The following is a 27,204-nucleotide window of genomic DNA, read 5'->3' as shown; positions in this document are numbered from 1 at the left end:
TCTATACTAAGCAAATCACAGACCAGAACGACGCTGATTTGTCTTTTGGACAGTAAGGTTATCGTTCATAGAGAATTTGTTCCTCCAAGACAAACTGTCAGGCAAATGTTTGTGTCAAAAACGTCCTTCGAAGGCTCAGTAAAAGGTTGAATCGGATGAGACCAGACGTTGAAGACAAATGGATTCTGCGTAATGAAAATGCCCCATGTCAACAGCCACTTCCATCACGGAATTTTTGACCTCAAAAGACAACGCTATTGTTCCACACCCCCCGCTCCCTCCTCCCCCCCCCCCCTCCTAATCAGGTGATCTGAATCCTTGTGACTTTTTGCTTTCCACGACGTTGAGAAAATCTTAAAAGGACGTCATTTTAGAACTCTGGAGAACATTCAAAAGAATGTGACCGACATCTTGTCCTACCATCTGCAGCCTTTCAGCACTGTTACCATAACTGAGAATAAACTCTCTGCCGGTGCATAGCTGCCGAAGGAATTGCTTTGAAAAGGGGTTGTTTGAAAAAGTAAAAACTTTGATACATAAAAAAACAGTCTCATACTTTTCTCATACACCTCGTATATCGACGATTGCCAGTGGTGGTTTTACTGTCGTCAGGCAGTATCCCCGATCATGAGCCATTGTCAAATACAAAGCAACACAATATCGTTGTCTGACTGGGAGGTAATTTGGTCGTTTTTCGGCTGCAGATTCGTTAATTTGCACAGTTCGCGTTTGGATCTGCGCATCTTCTTCCTTTTTCCGTTATAAAGCACACTGCATGTCGAATTTTGATGGACATTTTGATGGGACGGCGTATGATAAATCTGGCTGCAGCCATTTTAATTCAAATGCTCGCAATAATTCAGCGTGGGTGCTCGATATACGGGCGGGTGGGCGCGAGCGCTCGGCGCGGCCCATTCCGGAACACGGCGCGCGTTCACGTTACAGCGCACTTCAATTAGGCGCCACTCGCAGCCCTAATTACTCATCAGAATTCGGGCTAATTTGACGTATCGATGTTCTGCTCCCAGGGAGCGCAGGCACGCGATTGCATTTTGTGGTATGCAAACGCGCCCAATGAGGGCACCGGCGCGGGTAGCGCATTCCTCAAACTGCGCCGCCATATTTGCGAACTCTTTCCGACCCAGACTGCAGAAATACACACATATCACTCGAATTTCCATTAGAGTCGAGTGGACAGCTGTAGTCTTCCTCGGAGCAAATTACAATAACAACATAAGGAAAACTGAGGTGACAAAAGTCATGAGATACCTCCTAAAATTGTGCTGGACGTGCTTTTTGGGGGGTGTAGTGCAGTAACTCGGCGTACCATGGACTCAACAAGTCGTTTGAAGTCCCCAGCAGAAATACTACGCCTTGCTGCCTCTTTACGCGTCCACAATTGCGAAAGTGTTTGCAAGTGAAGGATCCTGCGCAGGAACTAACATCTCGATTATGTCTCATAAATTTTCGATGAGATTCAAGTTCGGAGGTCGAGGTGGCCAGATCATTCGCTCGACCTCCTCGGAAGTTTCTGACACGGCGCATGTTCATCCATTAAAACTCCATTGTTGTTTGAGAGTATGATGCCCATGAGTGGCTGCAAAGGATTTCCAAGTACAATAACTTTATCTCGGAACTCTTCCATCTGTTTCGCTTTTGCATAGATAAACAACAATACGTGAATCCGTCGTGTGAGTCCACCTTGGTGCAAAACACTTTTTGTTATTTACTTATTTGTTCCCCAAACTAGTTCAAATGGTTCAAATGGCTCTGAACACTATGGGACTCAACTGCTGTGGTCATTAGTCCCCTAGAACTTAGAACTACTTCAACCTAACTAACCTAAGGACATCACATACATCCATGCCCGAGGCAGGATTCGAACCTGCGACCGTAGCAGTCTCACGGTTCCGGACTGCGCGCCTAGAACCGCGAGACCACCACGGCCGGCCCCCAAACTAGTTTCAGCGACAAATATCGCCGTCATCAGTGCTTTCTTTAAATCTAAAATTTGATGAAAATAGCATAGTTATACAAAGGCTGTGAAACATTACTACATTTGTACTGTTTGGGGAATAAATAAGTAAATAAATAATAAAAAGTATTTTGCATCAAGGTAGACTCACAATTCCTAATTGTTGATCTCCGGGTAGCTGAACGCAAACATTTCCTCTCAATGATCGATTCAGTTGGACCAGAGAACTCAGTCCATTCCAAGTAAACACAACCCACACCATTATGGAGCCACCAGCAGCTTGGACAGTGCCTTGTCGACAATATGGGTCCATGGATTCGTGGAGTCTGTGTCATACTCGAACTGCACCATCGTCTCTTACAAACTGAGGTCGGGAATCATCTGATCAGGCCACAGATTTCCAGTCGTCTGATATGGTCACGAACCCAGAAGAGGCGCTGAGGTGATGTCGGGCTGTTAGCAAAGGCACTTGCACGGGTTGTCTGTTGCAGTAGCCCATTAAAGCCAAATTTCACAGCATTATCCTGACAGATGCATTTGTCGTAGGTCCCGCATTGATTTCTGCTGTTATTTGACGCAGTGTTGCTTGTATGTTAACACTGACAACTCTAGGCAAATGCCACTGCTCTCGGTCGTTAAGTGAAGGCCGTCGCTCACTGCTTTGTCGGTGGTGAGAGGTAATTTCTGAAATTTGGTATTCTCGGCACACTCTTGGCATTGTGTATTTCAGAATACTGAGTTCCCTTACGATTTACGAAACAGAATGTCACATGTCTCTAGCTCCAATTACCATTCCACGTTGGAACCGTCGTGCAGCCATGATCGCATCGAAAACCTTTTCACATGAGTCACCTGAGTACAAATAACAGTTCGGCCAATGCACTGCCCTTTTATACCTTGTGCACGTGATACTATCGCCATCTATGTATGTGCATATCGCTATCCCATGAATTTGGTCACATAATTGTATGTTTAACGTAGCGTTGTCACTGACGTCATTAGACGAAGCACAAACTCTACTCGGCAAGGATGAGGTACGAAATCAGCTATAACTTGTTCCGAACAGCACACGAACATTGGCCTGAAGTGTTTCACGGATTCTCCTTCTGTAGCCAGCATTCAGCGAGTGGGAATATTTAGTGCTTCCACAACTGGCGGTACCACATGCACTCAGAAGGCAGCGTGCGCGCAACATTGGGCAGGAGACACTCTGAATCCCTCGACGTCACATCACAAGGCGTGGTCCCCTGGTCTCTGCATCGGGATAAAGCCTCCACAGTCACAAAGGGCCAGTGTAGTATTCAGCTTACATGCTTGCAACATACGTTTCATCTAACCCCTTGTTGCTACACTGCCAGTTTGGTCTGTGCATGGCAACTGTGTTTGGTATTTTAACGTGTCCACATTTCCCACAACAGTACGAAGGACTTCGGCTTTAATCAAGCATTTGCGATATTTCATTGTTGATTCTTTGCATAACCACAGCCACCCTAAGCATCCCTGCTCTGGAAATAGATTTATGACCTAACCACTGAATATGGATCGGATCTTGGCAGACAACACAGTCTACTCCTTTCGATTAGCACCAACAGGTGGCCGAGCGCAGCTTCCTCTCTCTGAAGGATGAATCAACAGCAACAGTGTTTTCAACATTTTTAAGTAAGTGGTATATTAGAGCTCTTGAACACTGTAAAGAACCCATTTTGAATCTCAGTCAACAAAATAAATAGCATTATGATTCTCTCATTATCATAATGTCTGATACAAAAATCACACCAAAACCTGTCCTTCACTTGCCGGTTAAATAAGGAGAACGAACCTTTCATTCTTCAGTCCGAAGTTCCGTTTGAAGGAGCTCTCCGTGCTTGTCTACTCTCTGCGAGCCTTTTTACTTCTCCCCCCCCCCCCCCCCTTCCACACCCAAGTTAACACAAAGACGACTTCCTGAAGCCCCGGGATGTGTGCTATCAATCGATCACTTATTTTAATCGAGTTGTATCATATATATTTTTCTTGTTAATTCGATGCAGTAACTTTTCGTTAGTTACTCGATCCACCCAAGTATTATACATTACATTTATACCTTAAGAAAGTGTTCAGTGTGTCACCAGGCCACGGAGGCCCATCTGAAGGTTGGAAACAACACTCATCGGCACTTCACGATGGTGTGGGTTATCGACACGAGAAGTTGCGCATTGAATGAGCGTACACTGCAACGTAATTCGAATATGCAACCGTCTACACAGGACGAACTGGGCCTCTAAGCGTCCATAACGAACAACATTACACCTCGTCCTCTCCCCACAGAACCCCTCCCTCCCTCCCACCGACTTGAGCATCCCGCAGTATTTGCGTGAAGAAATTGCAGAAAGGCATACCTGGATTGGAAAATAGGTCAGGTTCTCTTCTCCAAGAAATGCAGGATTTGTCTGACGTCTAATGATTGTCGAAGAGGAGCATGGAAGTGGCGGGTTCAAATACACGTAAGGGATGCGTTTCGACGAGATCGGTTGAAAGTCACTCACGTTTTGGATCGGTATCATGTACAAGAGTCAGTCGCAACCAGGTTTTTTCGAGATGATAAATTCTAATACAGACATAAAAATAGCAACACCGAAAAATAATTAATGTAGAATAATGCAACTTTGGGAAAACGTTTGTACGGGGCAACATATTTAAGTGATCATCTTTGCAAGATCACAGGTTAATTAAGGGTGAGGTAAGCCTTTGAAAATGTGAAATGCTGGTACATTAATAACCGGCGAAACCGCCGAAATGTTGGGTTAAGCATGCAAAAGTGTATGCGTTGTGTTGTATGAATGCCAGATGTCAGTCTGTAGGAAGGAGTTCCATGCCTATTGCACTTGGTTAGTCAATACATAATCGGTTAATGTTGTTTGTGGATGACACTGAAACTGTTTTCCAATGATGCTTCGCTTCTGCTCAATTGGAGAATGATCAGGTGATCCAGCAGGCCAAGGCAACATGTAGACACTCTATAGAGCATCTTGAGCTACAACAGCAGTATGTGGGCCAGCGCTAGCCTGTTGGAAAACACCTCCTGGAATTCTGTTCATGAGTGGCAGCTCAACAGATCGAATCACCAGGTTGACGTACACATTTGTGGGCAGGTTTAGTGGGATAACCACGAGAGTGCTCCTGATGTACGAGGGTCGGTCAAAAAGTAATGCCTCCCATTTTTTTTCTACTTAAAAAAATTAAGTTAAGTGAAAAATTTGAATTTGGCGCCATTCCTCAAACCTTCTTCTGCAATCCACTGCAGTAGTAACTTTATGTGTCAACAGGTGGCAGCACAGCAGAAGTTTGTAAGATGGCCGACATCGATGTTCGTTTGAGACAGCGTTGTGTGATTGAATTCTTGAATGCAGAAGGTGAAACGCCCATACGCATTCATGAAAGACTGAAGAAGGTGTATGGTGTTGTGACAGTGGATGTCAGCACTGTTAGACGATGGGTTCGTCGTTGTAAGGAAGCTGAAGGGCAAACACCGTTGACTGACGAAAAGCGGAGCGGCAGGCCGGTGAGTGCAATGACTCCACACAACATTCAGCAAGTTGATGACATCATTCGTGGTGACCGTCGGGTGACTGCAGATGAAGTGTGTCGCATTATTTCTCTTAGTAAAGGCAGTGTGATCACGATTATTAAACAATTGGGGTACTCAAAAGTTTGTGCACGGTGGGTTCCAAGAATGTTAACCGATCAGAATAAAGAGGCAAGGAAAACAATAGCCTCCCAACACTTGCAGCGCTTCCGTTTGGAGGGAGATGAGTTTCTGAAAAAATTGTGACCGGGGACGAAACATGGGTGCATTTTTTTGAACTTCAGCGAGTTCGCCCAACAAAATCAATGGCAGATGTTCTTCTTTTGCATGACAATGCAAGACCACACACCAGTCGTCACACCTCTGACGAGATTGTCAAAATTGGATGGGAAGTTTTGACTCATCCCCCATACAGCCCTGACCTGGCACCATCAGACTTCCATCCGTTCGGGCCACTAAAAGAAGCTCATCGTGGGATTCATTTTGAAGATGAGGAGGCCGTCAAAACATCCGTGCGTCAATGGCTTAGGAAGCAGAGCTGTGATTTTTACCGTGCTGGGATACATGCCCTTGTTCAAAGATGGACCAAAACTGTAGAGATGGGCGGAGATTACATTGAAAAATGACAAAATGATCCTCAATGTTGTGGTTTTCAACCTATGTAATTGCATTTAAATTTCCTGACAATTAAACGTAGAAAAAAAAATAGGAGGCATTACTTTTTGACTGACCCTCGTATACGAAATTGTAGCCCAGACTATAACTCTACTTGTACGTCCAGTGTGTCGACCAAGCAGACACGTTGGTTGCAGGCCGTTAACTGGCCTCCTTCTAATCAACACATGGCCATCACTGGCAGCGAGGTAGAACAAGCTTTCATCAGAAAACACAACAGGTCTCCACCTTGCCGTCCGATGAACTTTCGCTTGACGTCAGAGATGTCGCAAATGGCGGTGGTCTGGGGCCTGTGGAATGCACGCCGCAGGGCATCTGGCTCGGACCTGTCCTCGGAGTAACCGTTTTGTAACAGTTTGTTGTCTCATTGTGGTGCCAACTGCTGCTCAAATTGCTGCTGCAGATGCAATAACATGCACCAGAGGCATATGCCGAATGCTGTGGTTTTCCCTCTCGGTTGTGCCACACGGCCATCCGGACCTCATTGTTTTGCGACCGTACATTCTCGTGATTACCGTTCTCAGCTATGATGTACAGTGGCTACATTCCAACCAAGTCTTCCTGCAGTGTCGCAGAAGGAACAGCTTCTCGCAGACCTGTTACACGACTTCGTTGAAACATAGTGAGGTGCTGGTAAAGGCGTCTTGTTGCCTTGAAAGGTGGCGTCTTGTTGCCTTGAAAGGCATTCTTGGTTAACATCGAAACATTAAGTACAGTCTCAAAGGTAGCTAACCCTCACGACCATTACAGAGTGCATTTATAGTAAACCTGATTTGCATCCGAATTATGGCCGTACTAGTGCCGCCCTTATGTGACTGGCGTGATATATGAATAGATATCATGTTTCAGGTATAGAAACATGCCTATCAACTTTGTTTATCAGAATGAGATTTTCACTCTGGAGCAGAGTGTGCGCTGATATGAACCTGGCAGATTAAAACTGTGTGCCGGTCCGAGACTCGAACTCGGAACCTTCGCCTTTCCCGGGCAAGTGGTCTACGAGGTACTGGAAGAAGTGTAGCTGTGAGGACGGGCCGTGAGTCGTGCTTGGGTAGCTCAGTTGGTGTCGGCAAGGTAGCTCAGCGTGTTCGGTCAGAGGGCTAGCTGCTCTCTGTAATAAAAAAAAAAAAACAAAAAAACTGAGTTAATGGACCTACAACGAACTGAAAGGGGAGTCTTTCGACGTTCGCACAGAGCAGATGGAAGGAACAAAATGAGATTTCGCCGGCACGGTAGCTCAGAGTGTTGGGTCAGAGGGTTAGCTGCCCTCTGTAATAAAAAAAAAAAAAACTAAGTTAATCGATCAACAACGAAGTTAAACGGATGTCTTACGACGCCCGCCCCGAGCAGATGCAACGAACAAAAGCGAACAAAATGAGGTAATGCTTGGGTAGCTCAGTTGGTAGAGCACTTGCCCGCCAAAGGCGAAGATCCTGAGTTCGTGTCTCGGGCCGGCACACAGTTTTAGAAGACTGCGTGCTCTCTGTAATATAAAAAAAAACTGAGTCAAGGAACCAACGATCGATTTGAACGGATGTCTTGTGACGTCCGCCCCGACCAAACGGAACGAACTATATCGAACAAAACGAGTAAAAAAAATGGTAGAGCACTTGCCCTCGAAAGGCAAAGGTCCCGAGTTCGAATCTCGGTCCAGCACACAGTTTTAATCTGCCAGGAAGTTCCACTTTGGTTATGTCGCACATCTCCTTCTCGCGGTTGCGATTTTTTTTCTCCGTCGCCGTTTGTGGACTACCACTCGTATATTGCACAATTCCTGTGTCGATAGCGCGTGTCCTGATCGTTTCAGTGCGGCGGTGGCACGGCTATCTGACAATCACGAAAGCGAGCGTGAACACCGCTGCCGCGATCGCAATGTGAGTGCGCCTTTGAGGCCGCGTAACGGAGCGGCAGGCGTCCAGAGGACTCGTAGGCGGCGCCGGGATCGATCTGGCCGGCCGCGGGCGCAGGCGATCTGTAAAGTTTTAATTAAAAGGCGAGTTTTAATGAGGGCGGCGCTCTCGACACGGGCGATTCGCAGTGCGCTTTGCGCGGCGCAGTGCGGCCGGCGGCCGGTAGGCTCCCGGCCGGCCGCTGGCGGAGCGCGCGTCACGGGCGAGCCGGCCGGAGCCGTGGCGGCGGCGGCGGCGGCGGCGCATGAATCAATAACGCGCGCCCAGGCCGCGGCGCGCCGCGCAGCCCGGAGCGCGCCGAGGCGCCGCCTGTCGTGTCGCGTCGTGTCGCGCCCTGCTGTGTTGTGTTGTGTTGCGTTGTGTACCGTTGTGTTGCGCTGTTTGCTGCCGTCGAGAGCGCCGTGCTCGCGGCCGCCCGTGACAGACAGCTTTTCATGTCGGCCGGCCCCTGCCCGCCCTGCTGCCCGCGCAACTGTCGTTAGTCCTCGGCCGCAGGAAAGGCTGTTGACGTCACTGCCGCTGTACAAGCTTCTGGCAAATTAAATTTCTATCCGGACGTCCGCGGCGCGTGTCGGCCGGGCGCGCACAGTACTGTCAGGTTCCCCACCAACGCGCCGGCGCGGTTAGTGGCGGTGTCGGCGAGTACAGACTCCGGAATAGGGTTTCCTTTGCCAGAGGCAATATACATACGTATTTCATTTTCTTAGAAAAAAGTTAAGTTTTATGGAAGTGATAGCCTTGTAAACATGTGGTTTGACAAACAGAATCCCAAAAGTTGTTTCGAATACACTACTGGCCATTAAAATTGCTGCACCACGAAGGTTCTACAGACGCGAAATTTAACCAACTGGAAGAAGATGCTGTGATATGCAAATGATTAGCTTTTCAGAGCATTCACACAAGGTTGGCCGCGGTGGCTACACCTACAATGTGCTGACACGAGGAAAGTTTCCAACCGATTTCTCATACACCTGCGTTGCCTGGTGAAACGTTGTTGTGATGCCTCGTGTAAGGAGGAGAAATGCGTACCATCACGTTTCCGACTTTGATAAAGGTCGGATTGTAGCCTATTGCGGTTTATCGTATCGCCACATTGGTGCTCGCGTTGGTCGAGATCCAATGACTGTTAGCAGAATATGGAATCGGTTGGTTCAGGAGGGTAATAAGGAACGCCGTGCTGGATCCCAACGGCCTCGTATCAGTCGAGATGACAGGCATCTTATCCACATGGCTGTAACGGATCGTGCAGCCACGTCTCGATCCCTGAGTCAACAGATGGGGACGTTTGCAAGACAACACGAACAGTTCGACGACGTTTGCAGCAGCATGGACTATCAGCTCGGACACCATGGCTGCGGTTACCCTTGACGCTGCAACACTGACGGGAGCGCCTGCGATGGTGTACTGAACGACGAACCTGGCTGCACGGATGGCAAAACGTTTTCTGATGAATTCAAGTTTTGATTACAGCATCATGATGGTCGCATCCGTATTTCGTGACATCGCGGTGAACGCACATTGGAAGCGTGTATTCGTCGTCGCCACACTGGCGTATCACCCGGCTTGATGGTATGGGGTGCCATTGGTTACACGTCTCGGTCACCTCTTGTTCGCATTGACGGCACTTTCGACAGTGGACGTTACATTTCAGATGTGTCACGACCCGTGGCTCTACCCTTCATTCGATCCGTGCGGAACCCTACATTTCACAAGGATAATGCACGACCACATGTTGCAGGTCCTGTACGGGCCTTTCTGGATACTGAAAATGTTCGACTGCTGCCCTGGACAGCACATTCTCCAGATCTCTCACTAATTGAAAACGTCTGGTCAACGATGGCCGAGCACCTGCCTCGTCACAATACCCCAGTCACTACTCTTGATGAACTGTGGTATCGTGTTGAAGATGCATGGGCAGCTGTACCTGTAAACGCCATTCAAGCTCTGTTTGACTCAATAGCCAGGCGTATTAAGGCCGTTCTTACAGCCAGAGGTGTTTGTTCCGTGTACTGATTTCTCAGGATCTACGCACCCTAATTGCGTGAAAATGTAATCACATGTCAGTTCTGGTGTAATATATTTCTCCAATGAATACCCGTTTATCATCTGCATTTCTTCTTGCTGCAGAAATTTTAATGGCCAGTAGTGTAATTCAGACAGTGTTGGAAGGACAGAAAATTTTAGTGACTGGGAAGAACTAAAGAATGGTGACGCACAGTGTTCCATATTGGACCCACATCCATTTATGATACATGTGATTGAGAGACTAGTGTTGTACTAAATCACATGAGAGAGAGAAAGCAACAGAAGAAATCGTTAATGACTTTTCTCAAAGAGCTACTGAGTAGTTTACTCGTCTTGAGTACTAGGGGGGCGATCTGTAATAATTAGTTGAGAGAATTTGAACTTCTTAGCCAAGATCGCTTGTAAACAACCTTTATTGTTGATTACTGGTGTCAGTACCGACGGCCGTGCCACATTGGTAACACAGATTCCCGCACGATCACCGAAGTTAAAGAACGTAGTGGCTCCCTAATACATTGATTCGTGGCGGTCCGTGGGGAAACGGGTGCCGTCTGTTTTAAGGACACCCAAATCGTCGAAGTGGAACGCAGCTGAAAAACTTGCACCAGGCCTTAGTGTCACATGAGATTTTTTTTTTTTACTATTTTCTGGAAGTTCAGTAATAACATCGGAAAACAAAGTGAAAGCAGATATAACAAATCGAATAAAGGCTGCCGACAGATCATATAGAGCACTGTATACCATGCTCAAAACTAAGAACCTAAGTAGGAAACTAAAGCTGACACTGTACAAAACAGTGATCGATGCATTTCTTATGTATGGCAGCAAGGCATGAGTACTGACGGAGGCTTTGGAGAAGAAACTAAATATATGGGAAAGGAAAGTGCTGAGGAAGATTTTCGGCCCCGTAAAAGAAGGCGAGATACGGAAAATTAGGACTAATCAAGAAATGAGGCTTTTATACAAAGAACCTGATTTCGTAACCTTAATCAAAATGGGAAGGCTAAGATGGTTAGGGCATGTCCAGTGTATGACAGAAGAAAGGTGCCCGAAGAAGTTTGTGGTTGGGAGATGTGGAAGCCGACCTGAGAGCAGTGGGAGTGAGGAGGTGGGGCAGGCGTGCTGAAGACCGAGATGATTGGATATCTGTGACTGAGGAAGCGAAGGTCCTCAGAGGACCGTAGTGTCATGGAGTCAGTCAGTGAGTCATAGTTACCATCTTCAGATCCCGGTAAAAGGTATTACAAGTCTCCTATACGAGCCGTACAAGTACGCTTTATAAAACTCTGCCAGGTATCTGAAGGACGAGATAAGCGATGCACCGGCAAGTCAAGGCCAAAACCGCAATATAAAAATTCGGCAAATGCCGAGCCCTTGATGCAGTAAAGCGCAGAGTAGTGTGTGGGTTGGGAAACGCCTATGGCAATACTCTCTATATCGCGGTTTTAACTTTGACGTGCCGATGCTTCGCTCATCTCGTCCCACACATACCTGGCAATGTTTTCAAGCGATATTGGCTAAGAAGCTCATCTTCTCTCAGGTAATTGTTAAGCCATTCTCCGAAAAGAACTCTCCCTAAATATTAAGAAAACACACTATATTCGATACTTGTACAACAAACACGCATACCAAAAACTGATGTAGACTTTAATAGAATTCAGTAAACTGCGTAGAATGTTCCAAACTTTTGGACATACATATTGATGAAAACTTAAACTGGTAGAAGCATATTACTGAGTTGCTCAAACAATTAAGTTCAGCTACTTTCGATCCTCGTGTAATTGCTAGTCTTGGAAACAATCGAATCCACGTCCTAAAATATTTTACTCATTTACACTCGATCATGTCTTGTGAAATATTTTTCTGGAATAACACGTCATTAACAAAGTAAGTATTAATTGTGAGTTGCGAAATTAGTCATCAATAATCCATTGCAATTTAAGAGTATTAATAACGTCTATACCTACAAAACAAGAACACTAAAAATATAGTGTTTATTAGCCATTATTAAAGCTGGCAGTGGCTCAGAAAGAAGTTCAGTAAGTATCAAAAAAGTTTTTGAGCGCTTTAACAATAACATGGCAAAGCAAGTCTTAAATCTATTCTAAAATGATTTCAATACGATACGATACTGCAGTGCCTGTGTTATTCTGATTTACGATGCAAGGTTTCTTCGGACAGTCATTCATATCCGAAGGAGCCTTGCAACGTACATCGGAGTAACACAGGCACTGCAGTATCGTATTTATCAGCCAACACCGGGCAAGCGACTTTCAAGTAAAATGTCACCCCTTACGGGAACATGCATAAGAGATGTACGAGTACAGTTTGTAGAAACATGGTTGTCCATATGAAAGTTTGGGTCTGGTCATGAAACGTTTTCTGCTAGCCAAGTCGTAAGGCGAGCGCTCGCGATAAGCGGAAAATATGGGTTACAATCCCAGTCCAGCACAAACTTTCATTGTCGTCATTTCGTTATACAGTCGACGGTCATCCATATTCGCAACTGTGAAGTCATATAATGTACAAAATAATTTGTTCTGGGCAAGTCCATCTATTTCAGAGACGAATTTTTATTTAAAATATCGTAGACTGTTTTCAAGTTTCTTGGCATCAGAAGACCTGAAAAAATATATTACTTATCATGTATACAAATCCTGTAAACTGACTTGCTCCACATCAGTTGAATAAAAAAATTGTTCGAAAGTTCTATGCAACGTGTAAGTATGTAACCAACTAACTAACCAATATAGTATTGGAAACTTAAATATTATCGGGAACAGAGGCAAAAGGAAAGATAAAACGTTGAAGAGTCACCTTAAGTGACCGATTAAATATCCTCACAACAGGACTGTATTTACAGAAGACGGCCCCCTAGGCTTTCTGGCGCCTCTCATCCTCCCTGCTACTCGCTTTTTATTTATTTTTTTCAGTCTTGAGTACTTTTGTTATTGCAGGTTGTCTCCTCTATATCTTTGTTTCGAAATGTTGCATCTTCCGTGCTACTTTCACAGGCCCCTGTGTTGACTGCCTCTTAACCATCAATATAGAAAATTTCACACTGCTAACTCTCCCAACACTGTCACCACATATTTGGCCGCCATCAAAGCTTTCAATAAATCGTATTATAATTTCACCTTGATCTATTAATACAGGAAGTAAATATCCTGAATCAATCCGTGATAGTTGTGGATATTTTGTTTAATCAAACGGTTTAGGTCACTTAATATATTCCTTCATTTATAACGTCTTTTCGACTGCTTCCATCTTCAGATCAAAACTTAGAATTTTAAAACAATTTTTAGTGTCAGTATCAATAAAACCTACGTCCAAGCGCAGCGTCAGTTGTCAACTGCCACCGTTGACGCTTGCTTAGGAAAACGATTTATTGATACTGATGCTGAACGTTGTTTCACAAGCTCTGAGTTCTGATCTGATGATGGCAGAAGGCGGAAAGTTATAAATAAAGACATGCTCTAAACGACTTAAAAGTCGTTATTCATAAAAAAAGATCGCCTTTCTTGTTAATATTACCATGACCGACCGGGCGGTTCCATTTCGCATTTTTACTCTTAAAATAATACCAGCCAAATCTTCAAGCTTCTTTCGTTCAATGGTTCGTTTTCCATTCTGAGCAACACCTAAGCTTCCTCACACCGTTCATCGTGGTGGATACTCTAGTTTTTTTTTTTTTTTTTAAATAATGATAGCTTACACTCGGAATGGTGACAACTGACAACGCACAGAATGTCAACATTTACACAATAACAAAATGATAGATTTGGAAGAGAGCAATATTTTAGGTTTGCCATTACCCGCGCAACCAACATGGCGAGCTCGAAATGTGCTCTGAAATTCTACAACAAACGGACCTCAGCGATATACAGTGTTTGTTCTGGGACTTGCGACGACCACCTGCACACATATACGCTGCATATGTCGAGCAAATCATCAATTTCACTGTGTATATATACAAACAAATTCATCTGCAGGGTGTTACAAAAGTATTCCATACCGTGAGAGGCAGTGGTATGGACGTAAACAAGATAAAAATGTCCAGTAATCATGCATACTTTATGAGCTATGAGCACTCTTTCATCTTCAATACTATGATACACATCCCTTATAGTGAAAAAATGCTCATAGTTTGAGCCTATCTTTACTGGACAGTTTTTATTGATTTGGTCCATACTACCATTTACTAAAATAACGAATACTGTTCTTGACACCCGGTAGCCGATCATACTGTGCCAGAATATCAATAATAATTCCCGCCCCTCAGTTCTGACCAAGGTTTGCGGGTGGTTTTCCTTAGCTGTAAATCGATCGCTCAAACTTGAAATCCTCTTCAAAATATCCCCATACCTTTGCTATACAAGTAATTCTTTTGGCATTTGACTGAAAAATCCCTGATCTCCAGTGGGTCACTGCTCCAGCAGCCGTTGCATAAAAATAGTCATTAAAGAAAAAACAGCGGCAAGTATAAATTGTTGCCATATTATACCACCGTCTGGTGTTGCATTAAGTGGTTATAATTAAATTGCAGCTACTCACGGAGGTCCAGTGTAGGCTGTAGCTATCATATGGAGGCGAAACTTGGTAGTTATTCTAATGCGTGAATGTGGAACCGATTTACCCTGAAAAAAAAAAAAAAAATGGGCACCAGTAGCAAACCTGGCGCAATACAGCATCTTATCGACGTCTCCGGCGTACTTACTGAACAAATTACGTAAGCGATGGCGAATAACAAAATCAATTATACTTTTCTCACTTGTTTGACCTTTTCTGTATACGTTTCGTTCGCAATACAGTACGTATGGAAATCTTTCTATATGTCTTTCTTGCATTCGCACCGCCGGATCGCGCCACCTGGCGGCGAAAATTGGAACTAATTTTTTCCAGCATAAATCGGTTCTCCATTAACACATTAGAATATCTACCAACTTTCGCTGTCATACGATAATGACAGGCCACACTCGACCTTTGTGAGCAGGTGCGCTTTAGATAAAACCAGCCGGTAGATGTGTGAGAGAAGTGTGTACACTAGTTGGAGCTGGACAGTACCTGCACCCTGGACTCGGTGAGCCCGATGCGCATGGCGATCTCCTCGCGCATGAAGATGTCGGGGTAGTGAGTCTTGGAGAAGCAGCGTTCGAGCTCGTTGAGCTGAGCCGGCGTGAAGCGCGTGCGGTGACGCTTCTGTTTGGCGGGCTTGTCGCCGTCGGAGGCGGCGGGCGCGCCACTGCCCGGCGGCGGCGCCTGCCCGGGCTGCGACAGGCCCGGGGGCGGCGGGGGTGGCGGCTGTGGAGGCTGCGGGGGCGGCAGGTCGCACAGCGGCCCCAGCCGCGGGTCGCCGCCGCCGCCGCCTCCCTCCTTGAGGTCGTGCTGCGGCTGGTGCTGCGGCGGCTGGTGGGGCGGTTGGTGTTGAGGGGGCGGCTGCTGGTGCCGCTTCACGTCATCGCACACCTCCTTCGGACCTGGCGTGCACAAAGGGTCACGTCACACCTCTGGTAGGTCTCCACAAGTATACACTTCTGGCCATTAAAACTGCAGTGCCACAAAGGCAGCGTGCAATAAACGTTAGTCTGGCTCGAAATTTACAACATGCTTGGATATGAAAATGACTAACATCTCAACACAACCATACAAAGTAGATAAAAGTGACGCTATCTGCGCTACGTAACACAATTATAGAGTCACTTTTCCGAAGCCCGATAGTTGGCTCCCATTGCGACGCAGAAATTGGAAATTTGACTCAAAGGTGTGTATAGCACTCCTCTGTTATGGTGCAAAGCCGTAACGCCCTGCGACGTCACCCTTTGGCTCGGCTGCATTTCAGGCAGCATTGTCTGAATCCCAACATTTTACTGTTTATTTCTTTTCTTTCCTTCCTGTGGGCCATCTGACTTGGCGATACCCTCATCACACAACTTGCCATTGCAGTGATACAGAAAGGGTGATGCAGCTGCTCCTACCAATAGCTTTCATGGGCCAGCGGTGCCTTCAAAAACCACATACAAAATTTTCATATTCTCTCGTCCGCTGTGTGCACGCTGTTGGTCTTACAGAAAAAAAAAATGCTGAGGACTTCCTTTTGTAGGAAATTTAGTGGGACAAGTTTTAGCTGGAGGCCATGGTTTATGAAACTCGTTTGAAGGTCACTTCTGTACATTTTTATTGAATAATTGGAAAACTATGGCCTCTAATGTATCCCACTACAAAATTTAAATATATTAAGTCTCTTACGAAAGGTTTTGTTTTTGCTGTGGAACTAGTGGTTTGTGCGTGGCGAGCGAGATAATATGAGGTTGGTGGTGTTTGAGGGCATTGCGGGTTGCATCAAACTCAGCGGCAGAGGCAGCCCAATCACCCATTACATTGTTCGTATGTTGACACTCTTTTTGGTACTGATGGCGATACGAAAGAGCGTAGACCATCTGAATAAAGCTTACTTGACCATAGTTAGAAAAAAAAATCAGCAGCTATTTTCTGGTCTTTGTGACGCAGACGTATTAAAAAACGGAAAACAGACACTTTGCAGTTTTATATTAAATAGTTCCATATCGTGGAGGCACGAAGAATCTCCATATCGTGGAGGCACGAAAAATCCCTTGGGGTCAACATAACGAGCTGCATTCACAGTTCGGTGCTTACACTTAACATAATCTGTGGATCAGTTTGACTCTTATCCATTTATCCGAAGAAGAGCAGCGCGTTTGTTACAGGTTTAGTACGAAACTGGAATAGAAGGGATACCAGATAGAGGTACTCAATGTACCCTCCAACACACACCGTCAGGTGGCTTGCGGGGTATGGATGTAGATGTAGAAGGTATCGACACATGCGAAACTCGGAGCGTCATGCCAGGTTTAAGGTGGGTCCGTGATGTAACGTTAGCACCAAATTTCAACACAATCCTGCCACACACCACCGCGGACGTGTGGAACTATCGAAAGGTCGTCACAACTCCTCTTACCCAGATTTCACCCCTTCTCTTGACTCCTCTGGGATGGAGGTCCCAAACTGCAGCGCACAGAGTTGAAATCATGTCTTATGGGTGGCTGAGGGAAAGATTTATGACACAAGAAAAGACCTCAGGGTTTGGCAACAAGGGTGTCCATGAAACCACCCCTCCCCTTGGGGCGTTGATCCCCTTACATACAACGATATAAAACGACAGTACGCAGTCAGAGGAACAAGACGACGTTCATGAGAACTGATACATCCCCTGGACGATTCAACCCCTCTATAAGGACATGGTGGGGCTTCACGCCCATTGAACGTGATTTTACCCCTTTGGAGCGTCGTGCGACCGCAATGTCGGCTATGGTATATGGCTTGAAACTACTAGGTACTATTCATAGCTATTCGACGAAATTTTAACGTGATCTGAAGCATTAAAACCTTTCTATATGCATTTTAAATCCTCCTATTGCGTGATCATGGGAGATTCGATATTGACACGTGCGTGAATAAAACGGTCAATGGCCTCTTTAAGAGGCAACATCTTCGGTGCCACCCATTTGTTTTTGTTAGTCACTTAGAATAAAAATATTCTTGTACTGATTCCTAGTCTCTGGCGTGACAGGCATCCTCTTAGATTTGACACGCAGACAGCGGGAATTAGTTCATCGACGTAGCGCCACTCATCTGAGTGCGTCGAAATGGCTACCTGTCACACCAGCCCCGGGAGTCAGTGAATGGGTATTTGTACAGGAGCATTTTTAAAGTGCCCAATTAATGTTCGCGTGTGGCACAGACGGCGTCACCGAACTAAGCGATCTTAGAGAAACCCTTTGCCTTTGTATTCACGCATGTGTTAATGTCAATATCGTCCTGCCTCCTTCCCCCTCTCCTTGATCACGCCACAGGAGGACTCGAAACAGCACAGCTGAAAAAGCATATAAGCACCCTTTTATGCTTCAGATCACGTATAAATTTGCACAATGTAGATTCTGTATGTACAAAAAGATTATCCACTGGGTATGTAACTCATAAACCGTCTTTGAAAGTTTGTTGTTCTTTAGAAGATCGTGTTGTGCCTAGCCCTAAGATGAATGTACCAATCACATGTCCAGATTCTACAGTTGTAGGACTGTGCCCCTTGAACCTATGAATTATTGTTCAACAAGGTTGTTGGTCGCGTGGTCGGTATCAAATGACTGTACATAGGCTTGCCAGCATTCGTTCTGTAGTGTTGGCAGAAGAGCCAACACGATGTTACTAGAGGAGGCCGAAATGCACGCGTTTTAGCTAGCTCAGGCTGGCGTGAGGAGGGAAGAACTATACTGACGTGAGATCTGGAACATGACAAGGAATTAGAATTCAGAAAGCGTACGTAATTAGTTTGATACTTAACTTTAATCCATTAATGATGAACGTCGCTCTTTAGGGTACATGATTCACAATATTATCAGTTCAGAATACGTTCTTGAAGAATATGGCGCCTTGTTAGGTCGTAGCAAATGACGTGGCTGAAGGCTATGCTAAACTGTCATCTCTGCAAATGAGAGCGTATATAGTCAGTGAACCATCGCTAGCAAAGTCGGCTGTACAACTGGGGCGAGTGCTTGGAAATCTCTCTAGACTAGACCTGCCGTGTGGCGACACTCGGTCTGCAATCACTGATAGTGGCGACACGCGGGTCCGACGTGTACTAACGGACCGCGGCCGATTTAAAGGCTACCAACTAGCAAGTGTGGTGTCTGGCGGTGACACCACACGTTCTTCCCGCGAACAGTTCGCGACTGGAACAGAAGCAGGGGGAGTGACACTGGTACACAAAATACCCTCCGCCACGCACCGTAAGGTGGTTTGCGGAGTATAAATATAGGTATAGATCCGTACACTACAAAGTCCTCAAATTGCCGTCGACATCCTTATGATACCCACCCAGAACATGACTGACCCATTTTCATGCTGAACGTGTGGGTGCGCATACCTGAGACGTGCGTTGGTTCAAAAATGGTTCAAATGGCTCTGAGCATTATGCGACTTAACTTCTGAGGTCATCAGTCCCCTAGAATTTAGAATTACTTAAACCTAACTAACCTAAGGACATCACACACATCCATGCCCGAGGCAGGATTCGAACCTGCGACCGTAGCGGTCGCTCGGTTCCAGACTGTAGCGCCTAGAACCGCACGACTACTCCGGCCGGATCGCGCTTTGGTACCTGCTCGCCTCCACTGACTTCTATTGCGGTCGTCAGGCGTCAGATCAATCTTGCACTAGTGGGTGAGCAGTACCTTGAAGGCTACCACTGAAGTTCCACAGCAGGTATTCACTTGCCTATCGTCTTCGCGCTTCCGCGGAGGTAGAATGTTTGTATTGTTGCTCAATATGGACGCCTGCGGCACAAACTGATCGTGTGAAGAAGATTTCTTATTTCCGGTGTCGACACACTCTCAGTTGTCTCCAAAAACACGGTATGCAGTTCTGCTGTTGCCACCTCGGGTTATCTACGAGCCATCTAGCGCTGCTAAGCGCGGTCAACTGCTGTTAGGATGTGCTTCAGTTTTCTGTATCTCGATAGCTGTTTAAACGTTCGAATGACGCTGTCTTGAATACTATTTCAACGGACAGCTTTCTGTACAGTTACAATTTCTTCCCGCAAAGTGACAACGTGCGCACGGTTAGTTCTTGACAGAGTGAAAGGTGTACGTGGTTGACATTGTCCAGTTCACGATTGAAGACACCACCACTCTACTGAGCTGCCCTGACTATAGAGATCTTCTTTAACCTCCATTATAATTTGCATGCAGAAGATATTGACATAAATGTTAACAATAAAAAAGTAGAAGCTTTGGAACTAACAAAGGCGGTACAAAACTTTTTGCACAGTTTATACAGAAGGAATGCTTAGAGATTATTGCGGCGTCATCAGACACAAAGTCCATGGAGAAGATTGTAAGACTAATCTAAGTCTGTATGTCTGATGAATTGCTAATTGCTATGTCGTTGAAGGTTCACTGGAACAAAAGAGGTATCGAAAGGCGAAAAGACCTCTTCGCAGCACGCACCAGTAATGGCTGTGTGACATACCATTGGCAGTAATGCTTCGTGTTGATTATAAACGTGTACAAGTTCCACAACAAGCGTTCTTGTCACGCTGGCATCTATTATCACACTTGTTCAGCTAACATCACACGTGTCCCTACTTGAAACGAATCCACCATAACCAAGCGGATACTCGTTATTCGTTAAACCATTTCGGTCATAACTACCTTGATTATTTACACTACTGGCCATTAAAATTGCTACACCAAGAAGAAATGCAGATGATAAACGGGAATTCATTGGACAAATATATTATACTAGAACTGACATGTGATTACATATTCACGCAATTTGGGTGCATAGATCAAGAGAAATCAGTACTCAGAACAACCACCTCTGGCCGTAATAACGGCCTTGAAACGCCTGGCCATTGAATCAAACAGAGATTGAGTGGCGTTTACAGGTACAGCTGCCCATGCATCTTCAACACGATACCACAGTTCATCAGGAGTAGTGACTGGGGTATTATGACGAGCCAGTTGCTCGGCCACCATTGACCAGACATTTTCAATTGGTGAGAGATCTGGAGAATGTGCTGGCCAGGGCAACAGTCGAACATTTTCTGTATCCAGAAAGGCCCATACAGGTCGTGCAACATGCGGTCGTGCATTATCCAGCTAAAATGTAGGGTTTCGCAGGGATCGAATGAAGGGTAGAGCCACGGGTCGTGACACATCTGAAATGTAACATCCACTTTTCAAAGTGCCGTCAATGGGAACAAGAGGTGACCGAGACGTGTAACCAATGGCACCCCATACCATCACGCCGGGTGATACGCCAGTATGGCTATGACGAATACACGCTTCCAATGTTCGTTCGCCGCGATGTGACCAAACACGGATGCGACCATCATGATACAGTAAAAATAACCTGCATTCATTCGAAAAAATGACGTTTTGCCATTCGTGCATCCAGGTTCGTCGTTGAGTACACCATCGCAGGCGCTCCTGTCTGTGATGCAGCGTCAAGGGTAACCGCAGCGATGGTCTCTTAGCTGATAGTCTATGCTGCTGCAAACGGCGTTGAACTGTTCGTGTAGATGATTGTTGTCTTGCAAACGTCCCCATCTGTTGACTCAGGGATCGAGACGTGGCTGCACGACCCGTTACAGCCATGCGGATAAGATGCCTGTTATCTCCGACTGGTAGTGATACGAGGCCGTTGGGATTCAGCACAGCGTTACGTATTGCCCTGCTGAACCCACCGACTCCGTATTCTACTAACAGTCATTGGATCTCGACCAACCCGAGCAGTAATGTCGCGAAACGATAAACCGCAATCGCGATAGGCTACAATCCGACCTTTATCAAAGTCGGAAACGTGATGGTACGCATTTCTCCTCCTTACAAGAGGCATCACAACAACGTTTCACCAGGCAACGCCGGTCAGCTGCTGTTTGTGTACGAGAAATCGGTTGGCAAATTTCCTCAGCTCGTTGTAGGTGTCGCCACCGGCGCCAACCTTGTGTGATTGCTCTGAAAAGCTAATCATTTGTATATCACAGCATCTTCTTCCTGTCGTTTAATTTTTTTTTAGTGGCCAGTAGTGTACTTTAATTACCCGTTGAGTTAATTTTGAGTTTTTGTACCATTCGCTTCAAATCTATTACCTCGGTATGCTTTTCTCCCAACAAGCAGAAACCCGTTCTTTTTTTTCTGAGCCTTTTCCGTTCGCCGTCTTAATTTAGTTTGTAGTTCTATACGATACTTAGTTTGTCTTTGACTTCTATAATGTGAATACCCATTCCATATTTCTTTGTTTTCACGAATCCACAGCGACGTCTGAATTTTATGAAAAGATCGGATGATCACTGCGTCGTTCGTTATTTGATGGCCTTCCAGTGGCAGTGGAGTTAGCAAATAAGCACATCGAGACTAAAAAGTAAAAGCCACCTTTTCCGGCTGCCGTTTGTGAACGGCCTTTATTGAAACGATTTTACGGTTACGTCACCTTTCAGGGCCGCGCCCCGACTGTCGTATTGTTTGAGCCGTCAGCTAATGGCTGACAGGCGGCGCTTCGCCGCGGATGTCTGTTTACTCTCCGGGCTACCCCAGCGCGCCTCACGGCTATTATTCCGGCCTTTTCCGCTCATTAATTTCCTGCCGGTCAGAGGTGGGTGCTGAGTGCTCCGTAAAAACATACAACCGGCGTGGGGGCGGGTTCACAAAGCGGGAATCTGGCCCCGGCAGCTGCAGAGGTGGACGCGGTTCGTGACCAGCGCAGAGGTGACGTGACGCCGACTTCGTCACGACGCCGTGGGAGCCCGTGTTGTCTCCAAGGCTGAATGAGGCGTCGGGGTGAGCTGTGGGCAGCCACAACTTTCGCGACGTGCGGGACATCCACAATGCTTGGAATCGCCTGAGCCCTGACCAACAAAAGCACTGACGGAGGCGGGTTACCCGTCATTCTGGAGAGTACGCTCTTGAAGGTGCTATGAATACGCATGCAGAAGTAGTAACGAGCCTTACTTGGTTTCCAACTCACAGTGTGCTCTCTTATAATTGCAAGACACGTACTCTGTCTTATCAAAATTATCCGAACTCGTATACGAGGTGCGACAATAAAGTAATGAAACTGATGTGAAAAAAAAAATGTTGCTTACAGTTTTAGTCAAGTTTAGTTTTGTCTTCTTCAAAGCAGTTCCCTTCTGGTTTCACACATTTTTTCCAGCGCTTCTTCCATTCTACATCTACATCTACATGACTACTCTGCAATTCACATTTAAGTGCTTGGCAGAGGGTTCATCGAACCACAATCATACTATCTCTCTACTATTCCACTCCCGAACAGCGAGCGGGAAAAACGAACACCTAAACCTTTCTGTTCGAGCTCTGATTTCTCTTATTTTATTTTGATGATCATTCCTACCTATGTAGGTTGGGCTCAACAAAATATTTTCGCATTCGGAAGAGAAAGTTGGTGACTGAAATTTCGTAAAAAGGTCTCGCCGCGACGAAAAACGTCTATGCTGTAATGACTTCCATCCCAACTCGTGTATCATATCTGCCACACTCTCTCCCCTATAACGCGATAATACAAAACGAGCTGCCCTTTTTTTGCACCCTTTCGATGTCCTCCGTCAATCCCACCTGGTAAGGATCCCACACCGCGCAGCAATATTCTAACAGAGGACGAACGAGTGTAGTGTAAGCTGTCTCTTTAGTGGACTTGTTGCATCTTCTAAGTGTCCTGCCAATGAAACGCAACCTTTGGCTCGCCTTCCCGACAATATTATCTATGTGGTCCTTCCAACTGAAGTTGTTCGTAATTTTAACACCCAGGCACTTAGTTGAATTGACAGCCTTGAGAATTGTACTATTTATCGAGTAATCGAATTCCAATGGATTTCTTTTGGAACTCATGTGGATCATCTCACACTTTTCGTTATTTAGCGTCAACTGCCACCTGACACACCATACAGCAATCTTTTCTAAATCGCTTTGCAGCTGATACTGGTCTTCGGATGACCTTACTAGACGGTAAATTACAGCATCATCTGCGAACAGTCTAAGAGAACTGCTCAGATTGTCACCCAGGTCATTTATATAGATCAGGAACAGTAGAGGTCCCAGGACGCTTCCCTGGGGAACACCTGATATCACTTCAGTTTTACTCGATGATTTGCCGTCTATTACTACGAACTGCAACCTTCCTGACAGGAAATCACGAATCCAGTCGCACAACTGAGACGATACCCCATAGCTCCGCAGCTTGATTAGAAGTCGCTTGTGAGGAACGGTGTCAAAAGCTTTCCGGAAATCTAGAAATACGGAATCAACTTGAGATCCCCTGTCGATAGCGGCCATTACTTCGTGCGAATAAAGAGCTAGCTGCGTTGCACAAGAGCGATGTTTTCTAAAGCCATGCTGATTGCGTGTCAATAGATCGTTCCCTTCGAGGTGATTCATAATGTTTGAATACAGTATATGCTCCAAAACCCTACTGCAAACCGACGTCAATGATATAGGTCTGTAGTTAAATGGATTACTCCTACTACCCTTCTTGAACACTGGTGCGACCTGCGCAATTTTCCAATCTGTAGGTACAGATCTATCGGTGAGTGAGCGGTTGTATATGAGTGATAAGTAGGGAGCTATAGTATCAGCGTAATCTGAAAGGAACCTAATCGGTATACAATCTGGACCTGAAGACTTGCCCGTATCAAGCGATTTGAGTTGCTTCGCAACCCCTAAGGTATCTACTTCTAAGAAACTCATGCTAGCAGATGTTCGTGTTTCAAATTCCATTGATGGTAACATTTCTGGAAGTCATCTTACGTAATATCCTCCAAGACCCTCATCACAGCTGTTTGGACATCTTGTGTTGTTTGAAAATGGTGTCCCTTGAACGCCGTTTTGACTCTTGGAAATGGAAAAAAAGTCGCACGGAGCGATATCTGGCGAATAAGGTGGCTGTGGTAGTAATGAAATTTGTTTTGAGGTTAAAAATTGCTGTACTGACAGAGCAGTATGGGATGGCGCTTTATCGTGATGCAGAGTTCAATTATCAGCAATGTTGACACGGACATGAAAAACTTATTTACGGAGTCTTTCTAAAACTTCTTTGTAGTAGTATTGGTTAACTGTTTGACCAGGAGGCACCCACTCTTTATGAACAATTCCCTTGGAATCAAAGAAGCACACAAGCATGCATTTCACTTTTGACTATGACATGCGAGCTTTTTGTGGTCTGGGTGATCCCTTTAAGCGCCATTGCGAACTTTGGCGTTTTGTCTCCGTATCGTACAGAAAAAATCAACTTTCATCACCAGTGACAACACGGCTCAACATTCAGGATTGATTTCCGTTTGCTCTAACAGATCGGCTGCAACATTTTTACGTGTTTCTTGCTGTTGTTGTGTGAGGTTTTCGGGACTATTTTCTCAGATCTTCAGTTATTATTATACGAACCGCTTCTTGATTGATGTTCAGTTCTTCTGCAATCATTATCACGGATAATCTTCGATCAGATCGTACGAGTTCACGCACCCTGGCCAGGTTGACATCCGTCCGTGAGGTTGATGGTCGTCCATTGCGGTCTTCATCTTCAACATTCGTTCTGCCTTCACTAAACATTTTATGCCAACGAAAAACTTCAGCTCTTGACATAACCGTCTCTCCAAAAGCCTTCTGAAGCTTACCGTAAGTTGTCGTCGCGTTTCCACCCAATTTAACGAAAAGAGAAATGGCATTCCGTTGCGCAAACACGTATTAACTCATTACAGCACAACTCACGATTGAACAGTTGCATCAATGTGCCGCTTAATGAGCTCATAGACCAAGGTCAAAGATATTGTGCCTACGCAAGCCTGCAGGGTTGCCACATCTTGCAAAGAAAATCAGTCTCATTACTTTATTGTCGCATCTCGTATGTAATACAGATATGACCACTAGATATCATGAGAGATAGACCCGCGAGAACAAAAGGAAGCTAGAACTATTGTGTTGTCCTTAGAGAAGCAGTAACAGCAGAGTGGGACGTTCAGCAGCGCACTAGTCATTGGATGACACCCGAGTAACAAACCCATCATGGACATTTCAACCTATCTAAAGCAGCCGAGGAAAAACTATAGATAAACCAAGACCACGCAAACCTCCTGTACTGACGGTCGGTGACCTTGAAATCACCGGAAAGAACAACTCGTGAATTCCAAACTGCTATCAGCAGCCCATTTGGCACAATAACTGCGATTAGGGGTTTAAAATGGTTCAAATGGCTCTGAGCACTATGGGACTTAACTGCCGTGGTCATCAGTCCGCTAGAACTTAGAACTAGTTAAACCTAACGGACCTAAGGACATCACACAGATCCATGCCCGAGGCAGGATTCGAACCTTCGACCGTAGCGGTCGCATGGTTCGCGTGGTTCCCCTACTGTATGGGAGGGGGGGGTGGGGTGTAAAAGCAATGGGGTACAAAGGCCTAGCAACACCACGTAATCTGCACACTTCTGTAGTGAGTTCTGAGAGACATTTGAGGTGGAATACAGAGCAACGTCATTGGTCAGTGGATGACTGGAAAAGAATGGTTTGGAGTGATCAATCGCTATATACTCCGTGGCAATCCGACCGTAGGGTTTAGGTCTGCCGAATGCTTGGAGAAAATTACGTGCTCTCATGTGTACCCTGACTGCGATCAACGAAACAAAGTGCAGAGAGAGATTAATACATTTTACAGGATCGTGTAATGCGCACAGTAAAGGAACAGTTCGGAGACTGCTTGCATCAGCATGACGATGTCCCCTGGCATAAAACATCACTTGTGAGGAAATCGTTTGTAAACAATAACATTCCGGAAATGGTCTGGTCGCCCAGTGGCGTACGTGAACCGAGTGGAACACGTTTAGCATGCTTCTGATCGTCGATGTCAAAAAAAAAAAAAAAAAAAAAAAAAAAAAAACGAGGTAAAATGGCTCTACTGAAACCTAACTACCCTAAGGACATCACACACATCCATGACCGAGGCAGAATTCGAACCGTAGCAGCAGCGCGGTTCCGGACTGAAGCGCCTAGAACCTCTCGGCCACGGCGGCCGGCTATTCTACCTCGTTGGGAGTGTTCCCATCAGGATTAAAGAAGTGTGGACCGACACACAGCATATTAATGTCGTATAATAGGCATCCGGATGTTTTTGATCAGATTGTGTAGTTTAGGTTCAAATGGCTCTGAGCACTATGGGACTTAACATCTGAGGTGATCAGTCCCCTAGAACTTAGAACTACTTAAACCTAACTAACCTTCGGACATGACACACATCCATACCCGAGGCAGGACTCGAACCTGCGACCGTAGCAGTCGCGCGGTTCCGGACTGAAGCGCCTAGTACCGCTCGGCCACCACGACCGGCCTATAGTTTAGGAATACGTGTAATAACCGTAGTCGAAATTTTAATTGGTAAGTTTACGTACCAGAAAATGTTCAGCTTAATATGTAGAAAAAGGGGCAGCATCTGTCCACACATACGTATTCTCGTAATTTGCTATGCTGCTACTTACAC

At 45.7% G+C, this 27,204-nt stretch overlaps 1 protein-coding gene across 1 annotated transcript in view; it reads right to left on the bottom strand.

The window, feature by feature from the left end:
* Positions 1–27,204, bottom strand: part of LOC126272835 (homeobox protein orthopedia-like) — a 359,093-nt gene that overhangs the window by 195,376 nt on the left and 136,513 nt on the right. Inside the window, exon 3 of the mRNA XM_049976038.1 lies at positions 15,215–15,627. Within this exon, the coding sequence (XP_049831995.1) occupies positions 15,215–15,627 (413 nt within the window). The remainder of the gene's footprint in view (positions 1–15,214; positions 15,628–27,204) is intronic.

The sequence above is a fragment of the Schistocerca gregaria genome, chromosome 5 (assembly GCF_023897955.1).
Source record: "Schistocerca gregaria isolate iqSchGreg1 chromosome 5, iqSchGreg1.2, whole genome shotgun sequence".
NCBI classification, from domain to species: Eukaryota; Metazoa; Arthropoda; class Insecta; order Orthoptera; family Acrididae; genus Schistocerca; species Schistocerca gregaria.
The sequence above is the reverse complement of the archived record's forward strand: the minus strand, read 5'-3'. Positions and strand labels throughout refer to the sequence as shown.